At 32.2% G+C, this 22613-nt stretch overlaps 2 protein-coding genes across 2 annotated transcripts; both read left to right on the forward strand.

Annotated features, from left to right (window-relative positions):
* Window positions 1-3687: 3687 nt before the first annotated feature.
* LOC102594068 (transcriptional activator DEMETER-like) lies at window positions 3688-13643 on the forward strand. The gene is made up of 21 exons (XM_006342851.2): window positions 3688-3830; window positions 4075-4212; window positions 5129-5863; window positions 5997-7079; window positions 7163-7519; window positions 7587-7677; window positions 7755-8250; window positions 9288-9367; window positions 9465-9549; window positions 9646-9737; window positions 9817-9885; window positions 10008-10044; window positions 10129-10211; window positions 10424-10912; window positions 11045-11081; window positions 11157-11214; window positions 11332-11393; window positions 11479-11544; window positions 11641-11755; window positions 11857-11895; window positions 13392-13643. The coding sequence occupies exons 2-21, from the start codon at window positions 4077-4079 to the stop codon at window positions 13496-13498; spliced, it is 4317 nt and encodes a 1438-aa protein (XP_006342913.1). The 5' UTR covers window positions 3688-3830; window positions 4075-4076; the 3' UTR covers window positions 13499-13643.
* A 2238-nt stretch (window positions 13644-15881) lies between these two features.
* On the forward strand, window positions 15882-20393 carry LOC102594405 (AP2-like ethylene-responsive transcription factor AIL1). Its single transcript, XM_006342852.2, has 9 exons — window positions 15882-16181; window positions 16274-16823; window positions 16971-17053; window positions 17256-17264; window positions 17411-17499; window positions 18171-18244; window positions 18400-18450; window positions 18698-18774; window positions 19645-20393. Exons 1-9 carry the CDS (start codon window positions 15995-15997, stop codon window positions 20190-20192), a joined length of 1668 nt encoding a protein of 555 aa, XP_006342914.1. The 5' UTR covers window positions 15882-15994; the 3' UTR covers window positions 20193-20393.
* The last annotated feature ends 2220 nt before the right edge of the window (window positions 20394-22613 follow it).

Here is a 22613-nt window from a genome sequence, read left to right on the forward strand (position 1 = left end):
GTCACATGATACTTGGGTTCAATAGTTGGGTTCGTTTGTTTTTTTTTTTCTTTCTTTATTTTTGGTTGGTTTTTCATTTCAAATTGATCTGTGTTCGTTTTAAGTTGTGTCTCATTAGTTTTATCATTTCGAATGCTAATTCTTGTCTTTTCGTTTTGTTGTATGAACTCCTTTGAGTTCATGACGGATTTCTTTCCCTTGCATTCCTGAATTGAGCCATAGAGGCTCAAATCTCCTTTCGTTATCGAGTCAGCCAGACTGTCAATTGCACAGAGAAGAATAATGTGAAAGCAGCAAGATAAATGCTGAAAATTAAATTTTCAAGCTCCGAAAAAGTCGAAAACAAGCTGATATACCCTTTGTATACACTGATATACAGTCGGAAAATACAGAATACAGGTCCAAAACGTGAAAACACAGGTGAAAAGTGCAGAAATACGAAATCCAAATGAAATTACAGGTCCGGGAGTTCGAGAATTAGCGGTACACATGGTGTATACCTCGAATATACACTTTGTGTATACCATGATCAAGGAAGAGGGGAAAAGGGCCAAAGCCCAATGAATTATTACTTCATTTTTTTTGCATATTTGGAAATTTGGGCAAAAGCCCAAATTCAATATATTCCTCTTAAGTTATTTGTTTATCTATTTGTTGATTGACTAACGTTTTATTTATTTTTATGGTTGAATTTAATTAAATTTTCGAAGATAGCCATTTCTCCCTTTTTTATCTATATCTATATATATATGTATATATATATATATATATATATATATCCGAATTAAACTATTTCATACTTAGCTCTGTTTTTCTTATTAGTCTCGTCACTTGAAATTACTTCCCTTTAGGATAAACCCTCTTTAGTTTATTTCCCTTTAAAAAATAAAATAAATAATAATAAATAATACTAGATTTTTTTTTATATATTTATGTTCCATGCTTAGTTTCATTTTTATTAGTCCCGTCAACACTTGAGGTTTTCCCTTTAAAAGTTTTCTTTTAGTTATTCCCCTTGATAAAAAATAATAATAGTAATAAATAAATAAGTTCTTTTACTTAGTTAAAATTTCAAAAATTAGTAATAAATAAATAAGTTTTTTTTACTTACTTAGTTAAAATTTCAAAAATTAGTTAAAATAAATGAATTATTTTACTTAGTTAAAATTTCAAAATTAATCAAATTCATGATGAGTTCTTTTACTTATTTAAAATTTTAAAATTAGTCAAAAATCATTTTTTAGTCAAATCGCCGGTCAACCGCAAGTTAGCGGGCATTCTGAGGGCCTAACACCTCTCGGAATGTACATTGAACTTCGAACCCTGTCATTTTCAATTGATTTTATCTGTTTAAGTCTTTTGAAAATCTTGTATTTTTTCTTGATTTTTTACTATAAATTAAGTGGCGACTCTGTTCTTTTAAAATTCAATTTCTCTTAAATCATAAGTTTAATCGATTTTTCGAAAACTCAGTCATTTTTCTTGTATATATCTTTTTAAGTAAAACACACCTTAAATTTCATTTCCCCTCTCACCCCCCCCCCCCCCCCACCACCACGTTAGCTGACCGCCTGACCCATACTTCTTATTGACTAGTTGACTTCCAAATACTCCTGTCGTCCATTTTTGAATTCAATATTGACCACTTTTTTGATGGATTGCCAATTATATAATTTAAATATTTTTTAAAAATATGTGACGACCATCTATTAGTTAGAATTTAATTACTTAATCTAATTTACAAACGCACCTAATACCCACCCACCTATTACTAATTAAATCCCAAATTTCAATTATCCACCGATGGGATACAAACACTTAGAAGCATAGTTAAAGTGTATTTGTGAAAAATCGGAACAACTTCAGGTGTCACTTTATGTCTTTTCTCTTATATATATTACAAAGAACAATTATATAACACATATAATATAAGTTTTACGGATGAATAATATATTTATCACACATTTTAATACACTTATAATACATTGTGTCAGTTTTTTTTACCAAATAAGCATAATATATTTTAAAAAATACTTATTATACATTTATATTGCATCCATAATTCACTTTTAATACTTAATACAAATTTATCATAATATTGCAATATATAATAATAGATAAAAAAAACATTGCTAAAATCAATAGTTCTTTATTAAAAAGTACTTATCCAAGTACTTTTTTCATCTTATAAATACATACCAAATTAAAGAGGTTCTTCTTTCTGGTTGCTCTGCTTCTTCTTCTTCCTTTCAATTTCACTATTAATGATTGCTCTTCTTTTTCTTCCTTTTGATTTCGCCATTAATGGATTTTCTGTTTCTTCTTTCTCCTTTCAATTTCGTCATTAATGAATGTTATTTTTTTTTATTTCTCACCCGGTGTCCGATACCCACATTGGAGCCCGAATAAATTTGAATTCGCGTCGGGAAGTCCCACATAAAGCGCTCAAGGCGACTCCGTACCCAAGGGGCTCAAACTCGAGACCTCTTGCTTAAGGATGAAGGAGGACTTCCACCACAATCATTGTTGGTCATTAATGAATAACATTAATGAATGTTATTGCTTCTTCTTTTTCATTTCAATTTTGCCATTAATGATTGTTGCTGCTGCTGCTTCTTCTTCATTCTTTTTCTTCTCCTTCGTCTTTTTTTAAAAAAATAAAATCAAATAAAATTCAACATATTGAAAATTTGAATCCTTTCGAGCGAATTACATATCAAAAGACTCGAAACATCAAGTGGATTTCATATCTAAATTTTAAGATTGTTTAGAGGCGATTTTGAGTTGATGGAGATTAAATTCATCAGTGTATACTTCATGTGTAGTCAATATATATTTCATATATAATTAAGTTATATTCAGCTTTTTGAGTGTATCATGATGTATATATTGTATAATTAGTGTATATTTCTATAACTTTTGACTAATTTTTAGGTAAATATTTTTATTATTAACTAATTACTTTATTATATATCCATATTTAAAATAATCCCAAAAATAATGTTTTATCATAATCATGTTTAAACTAAATTCTGGAATGATATATTTCCTTACGGAGAAAACAGTTTAGTAATGTAGAATTGGATATAAAATAAATGAAGAAAAATTGGGGAAAGCTACCTATCATATCAACGGCTCACATCAAATTAAACGACTTTAATTTATCGTATTAAAAAAAATATATATATCACCTAATAATAATATATGCTTGCAATTATTGATTTTAATATATTTATTTATAAAGATACGTTAAGCTTTTAAAATAATAGTTGTCGTCGTCTCCGTTAGAAAGTGTTTTGTCCGATAATAACAATTTAACCTAGTTATTGTCATCGTTTTTGTTAGAAAATGTTTTATATCCAGTAAAGTTTAATAGACTCCCAGTTCAATTAAAACATACCAATAATGACGGTTAGATTTTACATTATTATAATAACGGTTGTCATTGTCGTCTCTGTTAGAAAGTGTTTTATACCCAATAAAATCTAATAGACTCTCAATTCAAATAAAACATATTAATAATGACGATTACATTCTACCTGATAATAATAATAATAATAACATATCCAATAAAGCTTATAAAACATACCATAATAATAACAACGATAACATATTCACTCTCTGTAAAATCTATAGATACCAGATAGAAAACTAAAATAACAAAGCTTGTAGTTTGTTTAGAGTACTTAATTTCAGGCTCTACGGTTAAAAAGTTAGTCGTTGGATGTAACTTGTACTCTCCTGATAGAAGTTAAATCCTTTTAACCCTACATCTTTTACTGCGCCATTCACATTCACATCCACCTCCATTCTTTGCTGTGGAAACTCAGGTATGTTTTTGCTAATTCTGCAATTTTTCTTTTTCTCTTTCCATAGTTCTTGCTAGAATTAGATAGAATTTCATGAATTGGTTTATGCAACAAATTTCAATCTTTTTGGCCAAAAAAGCAAATTGAATTGTTGTAGAGACGAAAAATTGGTTTAATTTTGACTTTCTCTTATTTGAATGACTAATTTGTTTTTTTGGGGTTTAATTCTGATGATTTTTGCTGGGTTTTTGTGTTATTGAAATAGAGATGGAACTGGGCAATGCAGACCAGGAAGAGTTGGAGAAAACAGTTTTTTTTACACCACTAACGCCCTTCAAGTGCATGCCAGCAGCAACAGAATTTAACTCTGGCTTGAACAATTTTTGGTCCACAAATAGTTCATGTAAGTTATATACATTGACAGTGTAAATATTTTTACTATTTGACCTGTTACAACTGTTGTAGTTATCGTTTTTATCAGGTTATCAATGGATGGTTATCTTCGAAACTGACCTATAAATTGTAACCTAATTGTGTAAATATTCTTTTATATGGTCAATGCATAAGTTAATTTTAATATCATGGTTTCAGTATGATGGATTTTTCATGTTTTATTGGCGTTTTTAGTAATTTCATGCAATTAACAATGAAGTAATTTGTTGAGCAGTCCTGTAAAATTCCATCTAATGTTTGTTAAGTACGTGCAGTATCTAGTGTAGCAACACTAAGGAGTAGTTTTTCAGATTCAAAAGAATTTAGTTGAGCTTAGTGATCATAGTTGAATATGAGTAATAACTGTAGCAATTACTACAATTGAACCTAATCCAAAATAAAGCTATGAAGTGAGAAAGGGAGGAAATCAGTAAGAATAAGGAATAACATTTCAACCAAGTCACGCATTTACGATGCTCAGTCTAACAGAATAAGTAAAAGCATAACGGTGAACTATCTAACAGGAGTGATACTGCAAATAACAATGGAATCTCTGTAAAGATAATACTGCCGAACCTCATGGTACCATTTACTACAATAACCACTGGAAGAGTAGTATTGCAATGGTAGAACTAACGGTAATGCTGCACTTGGTTGCTTGATTTTACTTACTTGAGCATTAATTAAATAATGCTACTCGTGCCTTCCTTCTTGATCATTTTCTTTTCCCCCTGTATTTCTAATATTGGAATCACGAACTAACCATATCTGATGTACTTACAAAATAATTGACGTAATTAGACACCAACTAAACCACTAACAATTTTCTAATGTCCAGATCTGCATTAAATTCAAGTCCACTTAACTTCTTACAAACATTTTTGCAGATAACAGCCAAAAAAAGGATGAGGAGGTTTCTGGTGTTATCGGAGGGAGGAGCGAGTTTCTAAGTCGACATTTGGATGGTGGTTCTAAATCTGCGACGATGGCTCCTTCAACTCCTATGACGAAGGGTGACAACCCACGGAAGAAACAATGTGGTAGCGTAGACATGAATGAAAGACCACTGAAGAAACCAAGAATGAGAAAACATACACCCAAAATCTTTGATGAAAGTAAGCCCAAAAAAACTCCAAAGCCTAAGATAAGGCCTTCAATTCCAAAATCAGGTAAATCTAAGGCAAGTGCCAAGACAAAGAAGAAAATAGAAAAGGACTGCGACAAAGTTTCAGATGATTTATCAGGAGATGCTTATATGCAAACACCTAATAGTAAGATTCCAGAAACTATTCCCGGATCTCTGGTCCTACAGGTTTCAACTCCTCAACTAGAAATTCTTGAGCATGCTATCCCAGCAATAAGTCCACCTGATCTTGAGCACGATATTCTTACAGATCTTGGACATGTTTTGAAGTCATGTAAACGATCTCTCCCTTTCAACTTGGAAAATGAGGATGATGTTTTATCCATAGGAGCAGCAGAAGTGATTAGAAACCATGTAACTCAAAGTTACAACAAATTCTTGACAAATCCATTGGACGGTTTTAATGAGCAGGCAGTTGATACAAATTGCTCCATTGGCTTAGAAGATAATTTAGAGGCAGAGTCCCAACCCAACCAAGGTAACCAACTTTCATTTGCATTTAATGTCTTCTTCTTTTCCTTTTTTTTGCTGAAAATCTTTTAATTCTCAAAGAATTTTTGGAATTTATCTTTCTATTCAGAAAATTAACATTGGCACCATATCTGTGACAGGAAATGATCCTAGTATCTACCAGGATGACCAGAGAGCCTGTCAGCATCATTTTCTGAAAGTTTATGTAAGGAGGAAAACTCAAATAGATTTGATGCCCTTGGCAGGAAATGAAGCTCACGTCTACCAGAACAATCATGGAACAATCAGCCCAAGTAGTTGTCGGGATCATTCTGTGAAAGTTTATAAAAGGAGGACAAAAGGAAACATCGGTGCCATGCCTTTGGCAGGAAATGAAAGGACCTCCCAGAATGACCATAAATCCCAAGAAAAAGGTGGTTCTCGGCTTGATTTTCTGGAAAATTACAGGACATCAAATAACATCGGTACTGCTGATTATGCAGACAAAGGCTGGAATGCATTGGGTACTAATACAAAGAGCAAAGTGACTTCAAAGAGCTCTTTTACAATTTGCAAGAGGGTTACCAGGAGAGATTTTGAAATTGTCAATGGTGCTAAACATACATGTTTTTCAAGTATGAAATCGGGCCAGAAAGGAAAATTTAAATCACATTTTGTTGTAAAGGTCCTACCTAACAAAAATCAAATTGCAGCTGCAATGGCTGATCCAGAATCTTTTGAGTGTGTGTTCAGCTTGTCCCCTATGGTTAAGTCTCGGAGGAGGAGATTAATCCATCCTAAGAGGACCAAGTCTGCTCACAGGGAAGAAAATACAGAACTAGAACCATTAACTTTGTCTGCTCGCAGGGAAGAAAATACAGAACTAGGACCAAGTCTGCCCATGAACGCCTTGACTTTGTCTCCACTAGTCACGTCCAAAAGAAAGAGATCTAAGAATTGCAAAAGATCAACTGCTATTCTAGATCCTCTCTGCCTTAAGTCAAATATAAGTGCAATCAATGGATTTGAATCTTTTGTAGATAAGTGGTCTCAAATAAGTGCTTGCAATGAAATTCAGGAATGCTCGCAACATGAAGGTTTGTGGCCCCAAACAGATAAATCAGCTTGTGATGATATTGAAGAGTGCCCCCAACATGAAGATTTATTGCCTAGAACAACTAAATCAACTTGCAGTGAAATTCAGGAATACACACAACATGAGAATCTGCGGCCTAAAACAAAGCGTAATCTACTTGAGACATGCATTTTATCCTTTTTGTACTTATCATAATGTTTGTACTATATAACCTTGAATGAAATTTTGCAGGTTCAACAAAGATAACCACAGTTGCAGGACTTATTCGGATTTTTAAAAAAATAAAAATTTGTGATACGAGAACTTATAAAAAGAAAACAACAACCCATAAGAAAATAACCAGCAACAATGATGGCCAGCTTGTCTTGCGGAATCCTGATGGTTCAATGATTGTTCAAAAGCACAAAGCCAAAGAACTGCCCAAGGTTGATCTTGATAAGGAGTCAGAGCGAGTGTGGGAACAACTCATAGAAAATGGTGGAATTGATGAGGACCCGGATGAAAAGAAGAATATATGGTGGAAGGAGCAAAGAGAAGTATTTAAAGGAAGGGCAGCCTCATTCATTGCCCGCATGCGTCTTGTCTTAGGTACAACTCAAGCATTTCTCTTTTAAAAGTAATTCAATACTTCTATTCTTATGCTAAAAATTTACAGGGAAAAGGACTTTTTCCCCATGGAAAGGGTCAGTGGTAGACTCTGTGGTTGGCGTTTACCTAACACAAAACGTGTCAGATTATCTTTCGAGGTAAACTTTATTGTGTTATATCCTCATTTTTTTCTCATTCGGTAGAGTGTAAACAATCTTGTTGTATCCCTATGCAGCAATGCCTTCATGCTTCTTGCTTCAGCGTTCCCACTTCAAAATAGTCAAGAAATGACTACACAACAAGAACAAGCTCTAGCGATTACACATGTACTGCCAGATTCAGATGAAATTTTTGTTAATACATATGAATCATCTTCTAGAAATACATCAGAATGTATGCAAGAAGAAATTATTGGAAATGAAAGTACATGTGGAAGTCAGTCTTCAGCCAATTCTGGCCCAGAAGTGATAACCTTTGCTAAGAGTTGCGATTTAGTAAATGAAACAGGTAATTTACCCGACGAGATGTCGAGAGAGAAAAATAAATTGCCAAAAAGAGAAATTGATTGGGATAGATTGAGGAAAGCCTATTCTACTGGAACATATACTGGTTCCACCGAAAGTAATAGGGATTCTGTTAATTGGGAAGCTGTTAGACATGCTGATGTTAAAATGATTTTTGAACCAATAAAATGTCGAGGACAGGGTAATGTTCTTGCTGCAAAAATTAAGGTACACTGGTTTGACTTCTCTCATTTTATTTACGATTTTACTTATGATGTACCATAGAGTTGATTGATTGATCTCTTTACCTTGCCCAGAAAAGAAACATAAGCAAAAAGAAAGATGTTACATTAATATGTCTACAATAATTGATAAAAATATTATATACCATTATCCCTAATAGTTTTTGCTTTTTGTTTCCCTATTTTAATTCTTTTGAAAATAAAAACAAAAATAACAACGAACAATTAAAATTTGAAAAGAAAAATTACTACATTCCTAATGTCATAATGTATAAAGAAATAATAAAATTTCTAAATATCAGTTGTAACTTTGTAATAATAAGAGGACTCTTGCTGAACAAATAAAATTAATTATAACTTCAGATTTTAAAATAAAATTTGATAATATTGAAAAAAAAGTTAGTGCATTCCTGTGTCACATTATAAAAGAAAATTATAATTTTTTTAAAGACTTGAAAATGGTATGTAATTTTATATAATATACAAAAAAAACTGATCATAAATAAAGTTTTTCCATTTTTTAGTTTTAGTTTAGGTTGTCAAAATTCTCATTAATTAGTACATAAACCTACCACGTTTTATTTTTTCTTGTTCCCATACATGTTTTTATTTTGTTTTCTATTTATGACGGTGTTATATACTATTTTAAACTCAACTTTTCTAAATCAATTATTTTCTTTTGTCTATGAAAAGAAATATTGAATGACTGAATCCTTAAAAGAATAACTTTATAGCTTTGCATCCAAAGAAATTAAAAGAGTGAATTTCAAATAAAACACATGAATTTTATTAAAGATATTTGTGATTTATTATTATGTTTTGGTAGAGGCCATTGATTGTATTGAGCCCTAGATCCAATATTTGAAATGTATAGGTTCCTATAATAACCTGAACTAGGTAATATAATAATTCTAGGTTCAAATTCAAATATTTATGGATATATAATATATTTCTTAATATGTAATGAGTGTGTACCATATTGGGAGTAAGGTCTCTTAACCAATTAGTTGGCGCACTTTGCAGAATTTTCTTAATCAATCGTTTGAACATCATGGAAGCGTTGACCTTGAGTGGTTAAGAGATGTCCCGAAGGAGGATGTGAAGTAAGAATATAAATTATTTAGTCAAAGTTATGGTCATCATGATATTTAAAAGCTAAGATATCATAGAGCATTCTCTTATTGCGTTGCTTCTGTTCAGAGAATATTTGTTGAGTATTCCTGGGCTTGGGCCGAAGAGCACGGATTGCATTAGACTTTTGTCACTTCGACATCATTCCTTTCCTGTAAGTTTTCAGCATATAGTGGTTATCCACTTTCGTTGGGCCTTTGGAATCTCGACATACTGGATTTTTCTTATTTAACTATACTTTTGGTTGAAGGTTGACATAAATGTTGCTCGGATAGTAGTACGTCTAGGATGGGTCCCTTTGCAACCATTACCTGATGGGCTCCAAATGCATCTTTTGGAAAAGTATGTATTGAATAAATTCTATTTAGTGTTACTATGTTCGATCTAATATATATTAAGTGTTGATTTTATTTTCAATTAGGTTCCCCCTGGAGAGTTCCATACAAAAGTACCTTTGGCCACGTCTATGCGAACTTGATATGTCAACACTGTAAGCATTTCCATTTTCTCTAGAGCTTTCTTGTTCAATGGATTTGTTGTAACCTTTGATCCGAAGTAACTGAAAAATTGTTCTGGAAATTCTTCTGCTCATTAAGTTGGTATGCTTGGCAGATATGAATTGCATTATCACATGATCACATTCGGAAAGGTCAGATTTGCACTCAATAGTCAATGATACCATAATTTGATTAGTTTTATTATAACCATAAGAATTTTCTTCAATATCATACAGGTCTTCTGTACAAAGAAAAAGCCAAACTGTGATGCCTGCCCAATGAGAGCCGAATGCAGGCACTTTGCTAGTGCATTTGCAAGGTTTGCATCAGATTACTGCTCATAAAAATAAAATAATATATATTTTTTCAATTAAATTGATATCTAGGCCTCACAATAATCTGTTTATTGTATGAAATATCTGACATTCCCATAAGACGCTTGATTTTTTCGACATTGAATACTCAATATTCCAAGAAAAAGACAAATTCAGCCTTGTGCATTACAATATTTATAAATTTTGCAATATGCAGTACTAGGCTTCGCCTCCCAGGATCACAACAGAAAGGAGAGGCTGACTCTAAGCAACCTGATAGAGTTGATGACGTCCCAAACATGTGTGTGTCGTTACCAAATTTGCCCCATTCTAGCGAAAGCTTCTCGCAGTCCAGCTTCCAGACTCAACAGTGTGAGCCTATCATAGAAATGCCAGAATCTCCAGAGCACAGACCTCTAGAATTACAGGAACAAGACATTGAAGACTTCTCTTATGAGGCGGAGCATGAGCAGGAGATTCCTACCATCAAACTCAACACTAAAGCGTTTGGAGAAAATATTTTGAACTTCATTGACAAGTCCAATAAAGACTTCAAAGAAATTGTGTTGAGCTTTGTTGATGAGATCAGTAAATTGCATAGTGATGAAGAAGTGTCCAAAGCCTTGGTTCTTTTGAATCCAAAATCTGCTGCACATCCTGCTCGTAAACTGAAGACGGAGACCCGACTTAGGACTGAGCACTTAGTGTAAGTAATAGTAATACTTAATCCGTCTTTCTGTGTACATCAAATATCTCAAGTTACTGAATTATATGCTTATACATAAGTAAATAGTATGACCCACATGTATATTGAACCCACACAATTGGTCTATTGCAGGTATGAGCTTCCAGATGATCATCCTCTTTTGAGTGGGGTAATCTCTTATACATCCTATTCTATCAAATTTTCTTCAATGCAACTATATTCATTAATGTTTATTACTTTACAGTTTGAGAAACGGGAGCCTGATGACGATTGCCCTTACCTTCTTGCCATCAGCCAAACAGGTAAAAAAAGTATTTGTCATTTGTGGATGCTTAGTATAAATGTTTCTATAAAAATTCTCTTTTAATAATGTTTCTGGCCATACACAGTTTGAACTAACAATTATTTTGTAACTTCAGAGAACTGCTCGGACAGTACAAATTACTCCCCAAATGATCAAATAATCTATGGCACGATTTTGGTAAGTGAATCATGAGAGTTTCATTTCATGTTGTTTCCTAAGAGATTCTTTATTTGGATAGATACATATAACCATGAATTTACAGATTCCGTGTCGAACGGCAAATAGGGGAAGCTTTCCACTGAATGGGACTTATTTCCAGATCAACGAGGTAATCAGATCATGTGATTGTCTCCCCATAAAGTAGTCTGGGTAACTAGTTTGTTGTGTTACAGTCATCTCACAAATTAAAATTTTTGTATACCAGGTTTTCGCTGATCATGAGTCGAGCCTAAATCCAATTCCTGTTGCAAGGGCCTCCATATGGAATTTGAGTGTGACAACTTTATATTGCGGAACTTCAGTTTCGTCCATTGTTAAAGGTAAAAATCATATTGTTGCTTGTTATATTTTACTTTGATATAATAATGTTTTATCAGATTTGACTTCATATATACTGATATTACTCATAATATCAAACCAGGCTTGTCAACAAAGGACATTCAGAATTGTTTCTGGAAAGGTATGGATAGTCTCTTTTGTAATATACAAAATTGAAAGAAAATATTTTCATTTTATGAGATTTTATACCTTCACATATCTTTTTTCTTAGGAATGTCTATACCTTTCATATTCTGAACTTAATATACTAGATTAGGAGTGTCAAATGAACGGGTTGGGTTGAAATTGGAGATATTAAAATGGGTTGAAATACAAAATTGGTTTGGTTCCTAACCCGCTCAAATGGGCTTAAAAATGGGTTGGGTCTTGACCCGTCCAATTTGACCCGCTAAATCTCAATAATTTTAATATATTCTTATTTAAGTTTTATAACCACAATTTGAATTTCAACTCATGAAAATTTTAAAAAAGAAGTTACACATAGATAGATAAATTCTAAAAGATATAAAATAGATAGGAATTCATACATCCAATATAAGAACATACATTACATCAATGCAAATAAAGAGTCTTAAAACGGGTTGAAATTGGAGATTAAATTGGGCTCAATTACGGATTCTTTTAAATGGGCTAAGGCTTGAATGAATTGAGATTGAACCAAATTCAAATTATCTTGAGCTCAACCCTTAAAATTCTGGGTGGGTTACCTATAATTGGGCTCATTTTTTACACCTCTAATACTAGATAGAACTATGAAGAATGGTCAGAAGTCTAGTGAAAAAAATGAAAGTAAGTCTTGGCTAAAACAGATTGCACATTATATATGATCAACAACAAACCTAGTGTAGGATGTACGTTAATCTTACCCCCTACCTTTGCACACTCTACAAACTGTTCGAATTGAAGGTGTCATACGGAATCTAGCAAAGGAAATCCTAAACTATGATAAAATCAGAAACAAAAGAGAAATATATCATTAGATAATATTATAAAGTGGTTTGGTCAGCTTATCTACATCCATATGAAAGGAGATGAACAATTGAATAAAAGACTACAAAAATATCGAAAGAATAAGTACTCCCCAAAACATGACTCTCTAACCCTAAAGGCCTACATTGTGGCTCCCCTGGAACATGACTCTATACCCCTAAAGAACTATATGGGGGATATTGTAAAGTGAAAAGAAAGATCCTCAAATTCAAGGTCTTATCCTTCAAGATAAGGATTAGTCAATTACGTTAAATGTTTTGTGCTTCTTTCCATATAAAGAAAATTCATATAAGATAAGAAAATAATGGCAAACCTTAACACGAACTAGGTGATGGAAATGTTGGAACTAGTACAATATCATGTGTTTTGGTGTAAACTTAGGGCCAAGTATTATTACTCCAATGACCATGAAAAGGCATTTTCGTAGGCATTTTAGTTTTGTTCACCTTTAGTGTTGGATTTGATGATGTTAATGTTTCATAAAAAGGTCAAGTCAAATATCACAACCGTAATTCACAGTTGCATTTTATGTGTATAGATGGATAAATGTGACAAGAAATATTTTCCTTGCTGAAGAAAAAAATTACTCCTAGTCTTTATGAATATTCACTTTAATTCTCCTTACAGGTTTCATGGTGGTAAGGGGATATGACAGAAAACAGAGGGCTCCCAGACCCCTTCATGTTCGATTTCATACAAAAGGAAATATAGTAAACTTTGATGATGATAATTAGTGCCAGAATTGCCATCGATGCAAAATTCATCATAGTTGTTCATAATTTTTTCATTCTTTAACTAATTAGATTACAAGACAGGGTTTTCTTGTTGTAATTGTTCGAATCATTGTTCATTTGGTTAATAGTCTAATTTCATGAATGAGATTTACCCTGTCAAGTCACAGCTGTTTGTATAGTCGCATATTCATTGTTTGTTCAAGTAGGCCATAGGTGCCTAAAATTTTGAGTGATCGAATGCGTACTTCCTATTGATTTCCATTTTAGTATTGGAAGTTCAAAGTAATTTTGCAAGACATAGGTTTAGTGATTAAGGTTGCAACTAGTGTTTTCATAAATGTTTTTTGGGGCGAGTACATCTATAGGAGTAAGTCCTAGAATTTGGGGCGTAAGCTCCTAGCATAAAAATGTACGCCTTGGAGTCCATTAGTTTCTACAAGAAGCACCTTTTAAACTCACGTAGGTGGAGTTTAGTTAGATCAAACATATGGATAGTAACATTTACATTATGCAATTTGACTCTTAGAAGTCAAAAACCTTAGTTATTGAGTTGCTATAATATAAGTAGTAGCTAAATGAAGCAGATTGATCTCAACTCGCTTGAGATTGACAATTCTCTTAATTTACATTGACAATCTTAAATCTGAGAAAAAAACTAAAGATGTGTACGGCTGTGATTTCTTAATACAAATTTAAATTAATCGATATCGGGGTAAATTGGCGGAAAAAGAAAGAAAAAATGTGTATGTATGAGCTATGAGGTGAGGCGTTTGTTTCTCTCTCTCATGTCCACAGCTGACGCTGCTGGTGCCAGCTGCACTGCCACAAAACTGAGAAACGAAATGAAAGGAGAGGGGCGGAACGAAAATCGAGGCACCTCTATAAAGAACCACAGCCTACACCTCTGCCTACTTCTCAGACTCTTTTATACTCCCTCCGTTTAAAAAAAATATAATTTAGTTTAACTTGGAACGAAATTTAAGAAAAGAAAAAAGATTTTATAATTATATGATTCTAAACTAAAGTAATGTCAAATGTATTAAAATTCTTTTTAATTTTGTGGTATTAAACATGTTACGTGAAAAATTAAAGTTAAAATATTATCAAAAAAAAAAAGAGATCATTCTTTTGAAACAGAATAAGAAAAACTAGGTTATTTTTTTAAAACGGAGGGAGTAATAATTTATAGATTCTGCTATACGGATTAGTAACTAAGTAGGAGTACTGTTTTTCTTATGAATATCCCAAACAGACTTCAACACATGAATTTGTTATACACAAAATGTACTTTATACGGTCAAAGAAAATAGAAATCACTGCTACATTTTCTAAATAAAACAGAAAAAGGTCAAAAATACTGTTAGACTATTACAAAACATCTAAATATTATGTCTTTCATTCATCTACACATCTACTTTGTTAAAAATATCACTTAATTACTTTCTCTGTCTCAATTTATGTGATATTTTTCATTTTTTGAGAGTCAAACAGTTTAAATTTGATCGAGAATTTATGCATGGAATCTTCAACTTTTTTGAAATGAAATTTATATATTTGTAAACTACGTAAAAAGTATTATAAATCACAATAATTGATAATTCAAAATGTTTAAAAAATCTATAAAATATTTACTATCAAAGATAGACTTATTTGAATCTTCAAATTCGAAAAGTGTCACATAAAATGAAACGGATAGAGTATATTTTTAGCTCACTTATGCTTATGCCCTTTGATTAATAGTGAACACTGAATAATTATTTAAAAAATTCACCTGACATTTTATTATACGATCAATTAAAACTCTTACTCCAATTAGATAAATCCAACACCCAATTTTCTAACTTATCCAACAAAAACTCACCCATTTTTTATTTATATACTCTTCAAAACTATTTTATTATATTCTCTAAAAATTTCTACTATTTAAAAAAATTATAAAAATCTCTACCCCTATTCTCAGGTTACGTGATGTATCGAGAGTGATATATTCAAAATTGAGACGTGATATATCAGAACGTAGAGGAATGTATCAAAAATTGAGACGCAATGAATCGGGACGTTTTGAGATATATTCGGATTCTACCAAATTTAAGTAACTTTTATAATTTAAAAAATAGTAAAAATATAATATAATTAACTCTTAATACTATGAAATTTGCATAAATTTCCAAATTATAATTGTTACAAAGAATTTACTGTATCACAAGTATTTTAAAATTCTCTCCTAAATTAGTATATGGAATGTCTCAAAGTTTTGTATGTATACTCATGGGCATGTGAAAACAAGAAAAAATGAAATTGTTGTTCTCATCTTTATATGTTCCACTAGTCCACTAGCGAAAATAAGACATTTATGGGTACCGGAAGAATATATATATAATGTACACGCCAGTCTCCTTTCACTGGGATCTTCAAAGTATGAGCTCGAACTCCACACAAAAAACGCTCACGGAGTTCTAGAGAGAGAAATTGAGTTCTAATTGCTTCATAGTTATAATGAGTAATTGGTTGGGGTTCTCTCTTACTCCCGATTTCAGAATCGATGATGATGATGAAGAAGAAGTAAAAAATTACGAAAGACGAAACGAAGCTGCTGAAAATACTCCTTTGTCGGTCATGCCTTTAAGCTCTAATGGTTCTCTATGTATGATGGATCCTTTCCCACGCTGTGAACCCACTGAAGGTATCCTACTGATTTGCTCCGTTTTTCCACTGCTAATTCATTTGTTAAAGAGAAGTTGATACTGTAATTTTTTTTTTGTTATTCAAAAATAGATTGTTGGAGGTATGAGAATCATGAAATGAGTACTGCTAATAATCCAGAAGAAGAGGGTCCGAAACTTGAGGATTTCCTTGGATGCTGTTACTCAAATTCTCTTCCTAATGAAGAACAACAAATTGCTGAAATCAACGTTAATATTCCACCCAGCATAAATCAATCTGATCACGAACAACACCAGTTAGAAATTGGAGCGAACATGAAATTGATTCCGTCTCCACAGATGATGATTCAAAATAGTCAATTTCAGAGCTCTCATCATGAGTTTGTGAACTCTACTGATAGTGTCTATCATCTGCCATTTGATGGAGCTACTTCTGTTTCTGGATTCAAATCGTGGTTACGCCAGGCTTCTGCTGCTGCACCATTAATGTCGTCAGCTGAAGAAATTGTAAATCCTAGCAATTGCCAGGCGCTGTCGCTTGCCGCCGCTCCGAAAAAACGGCCGGTAGCAGTTAAAAATGTTAGTGGTTCAAAGGAATCAGTTCCGCGCAAATCCATTGATACTTTTGGGCAAAGAACTTCGCAGTACCGCGGAGTCACGAGGTACAAATTCTAACTCTTTTAAAAAAAAATCTACAATGATTTCTATATTATAGTTATATTTAAGGCTTCTATAAAAATGTTAACGATATTAATTCTAAATCATTTTGAATAATCTTTATTTATTGAAATGGAATTTGACCAAATTAGACATCGGTGGACTGGAAGATACGAGGCGCATTTGTGGGATAACAGTTGCAGAAAGGAAGGGCAAACTAGGAAAGGCAGACAAGGTGTGTAGTACTGCTTCGTGCTCTCACTGCGTTTAGAATAAATAATATCAGTAGCTCAGTTGATGTTCAATGAAAAAAAATTACACTTGAATTTAATTTAAGCATTTTACTCTCGTAATTTTTTTCTTCATGAATAAACTGATTAACTTTTATCTTGTTTTCTTCTCTAATCTTTGCTTCCTCCAACATTCGGATCAATCAGTCTATCTAGGTAATTGACGTTCTCCATCTCTATATTGACTTTTGGGCCTAAAATATATTGTTGACATTTGAAAAAGGAAAATAATGTGAATGTATTATGTATTTTGGACTAATGTTTGTGATTAATTTAATTGTTGGCACTTTTCAATACTACAGGTGGTTATGACACGGAGGAAAAGGCAGCTAGAGCATATGATTTAGCTGCTTTAAAATACTGGGGTCCTAACACGCATATTAATTCCCCCGTAAGTACACTTATGATTTTTATTACAAATTTGTAATTTAAATTGGATGAGCCCTATGCTTTATAATCCCACGATTGAGCCTTTGCATTTTCAGAAATTTGGGTTTGAGACTTGATATTTGTCTAAATTTTAGTGGGTTTTTCATATGCATATTTTAAATTTACGTGCGTAAAAAAAATTTGTTTCAATTGAACATGTTGCACCATCATGCATCTGATGTTGGAAATGACTATTTCATCTAAAAGTTTAAGTTGTTAGAGAAAAGCACATTTATATTATTTAATTATATTATCAACATGTCCCCTTTTTTCTTGTGTTTTGATTGTTGCATTATTTGATTATTGTTATTGCTCCTTGATTACTACTGAATGCTATGGGATGCTTCTAATAATCTGTCCTCTATATTTTTTCTTTTAACGGCTTTGATGTAAGTGCGTTACTCGAGTAAAGGGTCTTTACTTAAACAGTCTTTCTATCTCTCTGAGGTTGGGGTGAGGACTTGTTCACATACTCCACCCTCTCCACACACTTGTTATAAGATTACACTGGGTATGCTATTGTTGTTGTAACAAGTCCCCTCTTTTTCATGGGCAGAACACAACACGTAATTAAAACAATATTATTCTACTTCTCTAATTAATTATGTTGTTATCTTTCATGTATAATGTCAGCTAAATACTTACGAAAAGGAATTAGAGGAGATGAAAAACATGAATAGGCAAGAGTTTGTAGCACACTTGAGAAGGTACATAGGGGAGTAATGTCCCTTCTATTTTCTTCACTAGTCCTCTTTTTCTTTCATCTGTTTGATTGCCTGTTACACTGAAAAAGAAGGAACATACTTGCAATACTATTGCTAAAATTGACCTAGTATGGTATCCCATTTTTATGTTAAAACAGGAAAAGCAGTGGGTTTTCAAGGGGGGCATCAATGTACAGAGGAGTAACAAGGTTCGTAGTAGCATTAAACCAAAAGGGCAACCAACCTTTTTTTACGATTAAAGTTGTTTACCACATTCACTATTTTATTGCTGCTAAATTTGCAGCTTTCTTTGAATGCAATTATCCATGTTCAATAATAGGGGCACAGGCAAACTTTATTATGCATGTGCAATCATATGCAAAAACCAATAAACCATACCTATGAAAATCTAGTACTATAGCAACCCCATTGATTAAAACTTGGGAAATTGGGCAGGCATCATCAGCATGGGAGGTGGCAAGCCAGAATTGGAAGAGTTGCAGGCAACAAAGACTTGTACCTTGGCACCTTCAGTAAGTAATTTGATTCACTTATTGTTTTACTCTGCTTTATTCATTTAGAATTCTATTCGTTGTAGCTGTCTTCCTCATTTTCCTAATAGGGTATTTTTTTTTATTCTCTTCACTCTGATACAATTTTTTTGAAAAAGAAATGCTACGTCTTTAAACATGCGACTTTTTTGCTGCTTCTGAATTCTCTATATACTAGAATAATAGTAGTACAGTAGCAGTAGTTATTTTTTATTGCGCTGAGCCAAAAACGTGCATGATCTTATAGCTACAGAAAATTTATAATACAAGTTCTAATCATAATTTTGTACCCCGATGAGAAGTTTTGAAAACTCAGATTGTGATGTATATTCTGTTTGTAATATAATTATGGATTATTGAAACCAAATGATGGAGCTAGTATTTTCACTAAAGAGCTCAAAATATGAAGAAGTAAACACATGTACTAGCTGAATGAGGTTCAATATCTATTTTATATATACATAAAAATTAGTGTAATTTTTCAATTGAAGGGGATTCAGATGAACCTCCATCTCCCAGGCCCAAGTTGGCTCCATTCTTTGTTGAGAGAATGTAATTCATGTGACCCATACTCTCATTCCACAAAATGTTAATCAAAAGTGCACCACTATATCCGGTGGGACAAATGGAGCCAGCAACTAAAAAATTATAATATTTAAATTTTGAGTATAATTAGGATATAGCAATACAAACTCAAATTATTTTTACTTCAGTTTTTGAGAACATGCCATTTGGAATCAGCTCGTGTATCTTCAAAAATCTCAACTCAATAGGAATTTGTACTGAATATTCTCTACTTAAAACTGACAGATTGTAGATTACCTTAATATTTGGCCATGTTTCTTATTTCAGGTACGCAGGAGGAAGCAGCGGAAGCCTATGATATTGCTGCAATTAAGTTCAGGGGGACAAGCGCTGTGACGAATTTTGATATCAGTAGGTACGATGTCAAAAGGATTTGCTCAAGCTCGACTTTAATAGCTGGAGACCTTGCCAAGCGCTCCTCATCAAAAGATTCTGTCGTCTGCCCGTCTTCCTATGAGGACTATAGTTCATGCACAACTTCACCTCGGCCCATTTTAGCCATAACAAATGGGGAGCAATTGCAGCAGCCCGTAGATTCATTCATGGACATGGTACCGTTGATGGGTGCTGCAGGATCAAGCAGCAGGAGTTCTTCTAATGCCCCAAGTCCCAAATGCCCTGGCTCTGGTGAAATGAGTTGTGATTTTGGGGTCGGATTAGAATATCCCCAGGCATACTATTCATCCGTGCAGGTTCAAGATCACAAGTTTGAAGATGGTAGCAAGGGGAATGATGATAATTCTTCGAGCTCAGGCCGAATTGGGAATATGGACCTTGTTCATCCCGTTCCCATGTTTGCATTATGGAACCAATGAAAAACAGATTGACAAATCCTCTAGTGATGAATGACGATACATTTCTAGAGATTAGTTTTGCTAGCTCACTAGTCCTAATCCTCCTTTCCTTGAGCCAAAGGAATATTCAAATCTTGGGTTCTAAAATGCCTTCAAATTATGAATCTTAAATATGTTTTTGGATGTTAATGTGTGATGGCAATGAAATCAAAGATTAATATATTAGATCATCCAATTCAATAGCTTTGATCTAAATTTTATATTTATTTTTAAAATTAGTTTAATATATACTCCAATTAATTTAGAACCAGGATTTTAATTTTATGTAAACAACTCCTTGTGGTATAAAAAAAGGATAAACTACCTTATTAGACATACATCACTACAAATCTACTATATATACTAATATTATCTTTACTTTCAAATAATTACATATATTACCACTTTTAATATTTTATACCATATATTAATATATTATTTGAAGATACAATTAGATTATTAGATACCCACATACCTTAAAATTAGGATTGATTAATTATCTGCTTAATTAACTCTTTCACTCCAAATCAACCACTATACCTTAATTCTCCCATCCCATATTTATCACTCAATTATGTCTACTCCTTTATGATTTAGGAATTTCATCATACAATTTCATTCCAACAATAGCTAATCTACTCTCTTCTTCTCAAGATATCATCACCATGGCCGACAAATTCTCCTGAACCCAAATATTATTCTGTATTGTTCATTTATAACTAGATCAAATCAAAGTAACTGCTACAGAGAAAACTTTAATTCAGAGTGTGTCTTGATTGTTTGTCTCCGGAAGAAATGGATCTTAGTTTTGATTATGTTATACCACAACGCAAAAGGATCAAAGGGAGTATTGTAGAGAGTTTTTGTTTGCTGGTGTTCTTCTAAGGCTTTCTTTGGTTACCGGACATGGATTTGGCAGTACCAATATTACTTTGATATAGTCCTTGAAACATGTGTATCCAATCAGTAGTAATCTTAATTAAGATCTGAGTTGTATTTTTAGTAATGATTCATGTGTTTCAACTACATTTCATATTTAGATACACATAATTAAATGTATATGCTTATTATGTATTCGAGATACATGTTTTTGGATATAACATATGCAATTGATACATCAAATTAGTACTAGATACATATAAAAGATACATGAAATCAATATTATATATATATAAATAGATACATAAAATTAATACTAGATACCTATAGCAAATACATGAAATTAATGCTAGATACTTCTATGATACATATGAATGTACTTGTAGGACACTCATGTATCTGAGTGTTTAGTTTGTTGGATACATCATAAATTGATATAGATACATCAAATTAATGAATTTATTATTTTAAGAGTAATAATTTGAAATTAATCAAATTGCATTACCAAGATATACATGTTTTTATCTTATATTAATAATATTAATGAATTTACTATTTCAAAGAATAATAAATGAAATTAATTATCTATGTATTTTGAAAATCCTCAATTACTCCTCTAATTAAGGAAATTAGTTCCAACCAATTAATTTAAATAAATAAATTTTGTATCTCAATTTTAAAATTCGGCAGATATTGCATGTATCTCATGGATTTAAACTCATGTATCCTAAGCATAAAATATGGTACAGGAAGTAATATTTGAAACTATTGAGAATCTTAATAATTAAGACCTAAACTAGTGGAATTTATGTGGTTTGCCCATAAAAAAAAATAGTTTGAGCAAGTTTTATTTAGTTCAACATAATTCATTGGCTTTGACATAACCTTTTAATTTGTGTAAAAAAGTCGCTCAAAAATAATTTATTAAGAATCCAATAATTTTATTTTTTTTGTATTTTAAAAACGATAAACTCAAAATCTTTAACTCTATCTTACCTATGCCGCGTAAGAATTGAAAATACAACAATTTCAAATAGTGAATTCATTTAGATCAAATTAGAAATATGATTAAGGAGTGATGCGATGGTTGGTGTTAGGGAATCTGGTGATGATAGAAGTCAATTTTGATGTGAAAGAGCAGTGTTATAAACAGACGCCCCCCCATAGATACTGCCAAATTCCAGTCCTCTAAATATAGAGAAAAAAATAACACAAAATCATCCAAACTTTTGTATAACAAAAGTCAAATTTAGATGTCCGGTTAATTTGTGGCTCACCCAGAAATTGTTTCAATTGTATCCACATTTAGAAAGAGGTAAATGAATGAATACATCTGCATTACACTCTTGCTTTTAATTTATTTATCTGATTTTAACTTGACACAAAATTATTTAAATTTTTTTTTTATTATTTTTTTATGTAATTTTAAATTAAAGATATGTAAAAATATACTAAAATATTCTTTAATTTGTGATCTTAAACATATCATTTGGATAGTTAGAATGTAGAGTTGACATATTCTTT

The sequence above is a fragment of the Solanum tuberosum genome, unplaced genomic scaffold (assembly GCF_000226075.1).
Source record: "Solanum tuberosum cultivar DM 1-3 516 R44 unplaced genomic scaffold, SolTub_3.0 scf00040, whole genome shotgun sequence".
Lineage (NCBI taxonomy): Eukaryota > Viridiplantae > Streptophyta > Magnoliopsida > Solanales > Solanaceae > Solanum > Solanum tuberosum.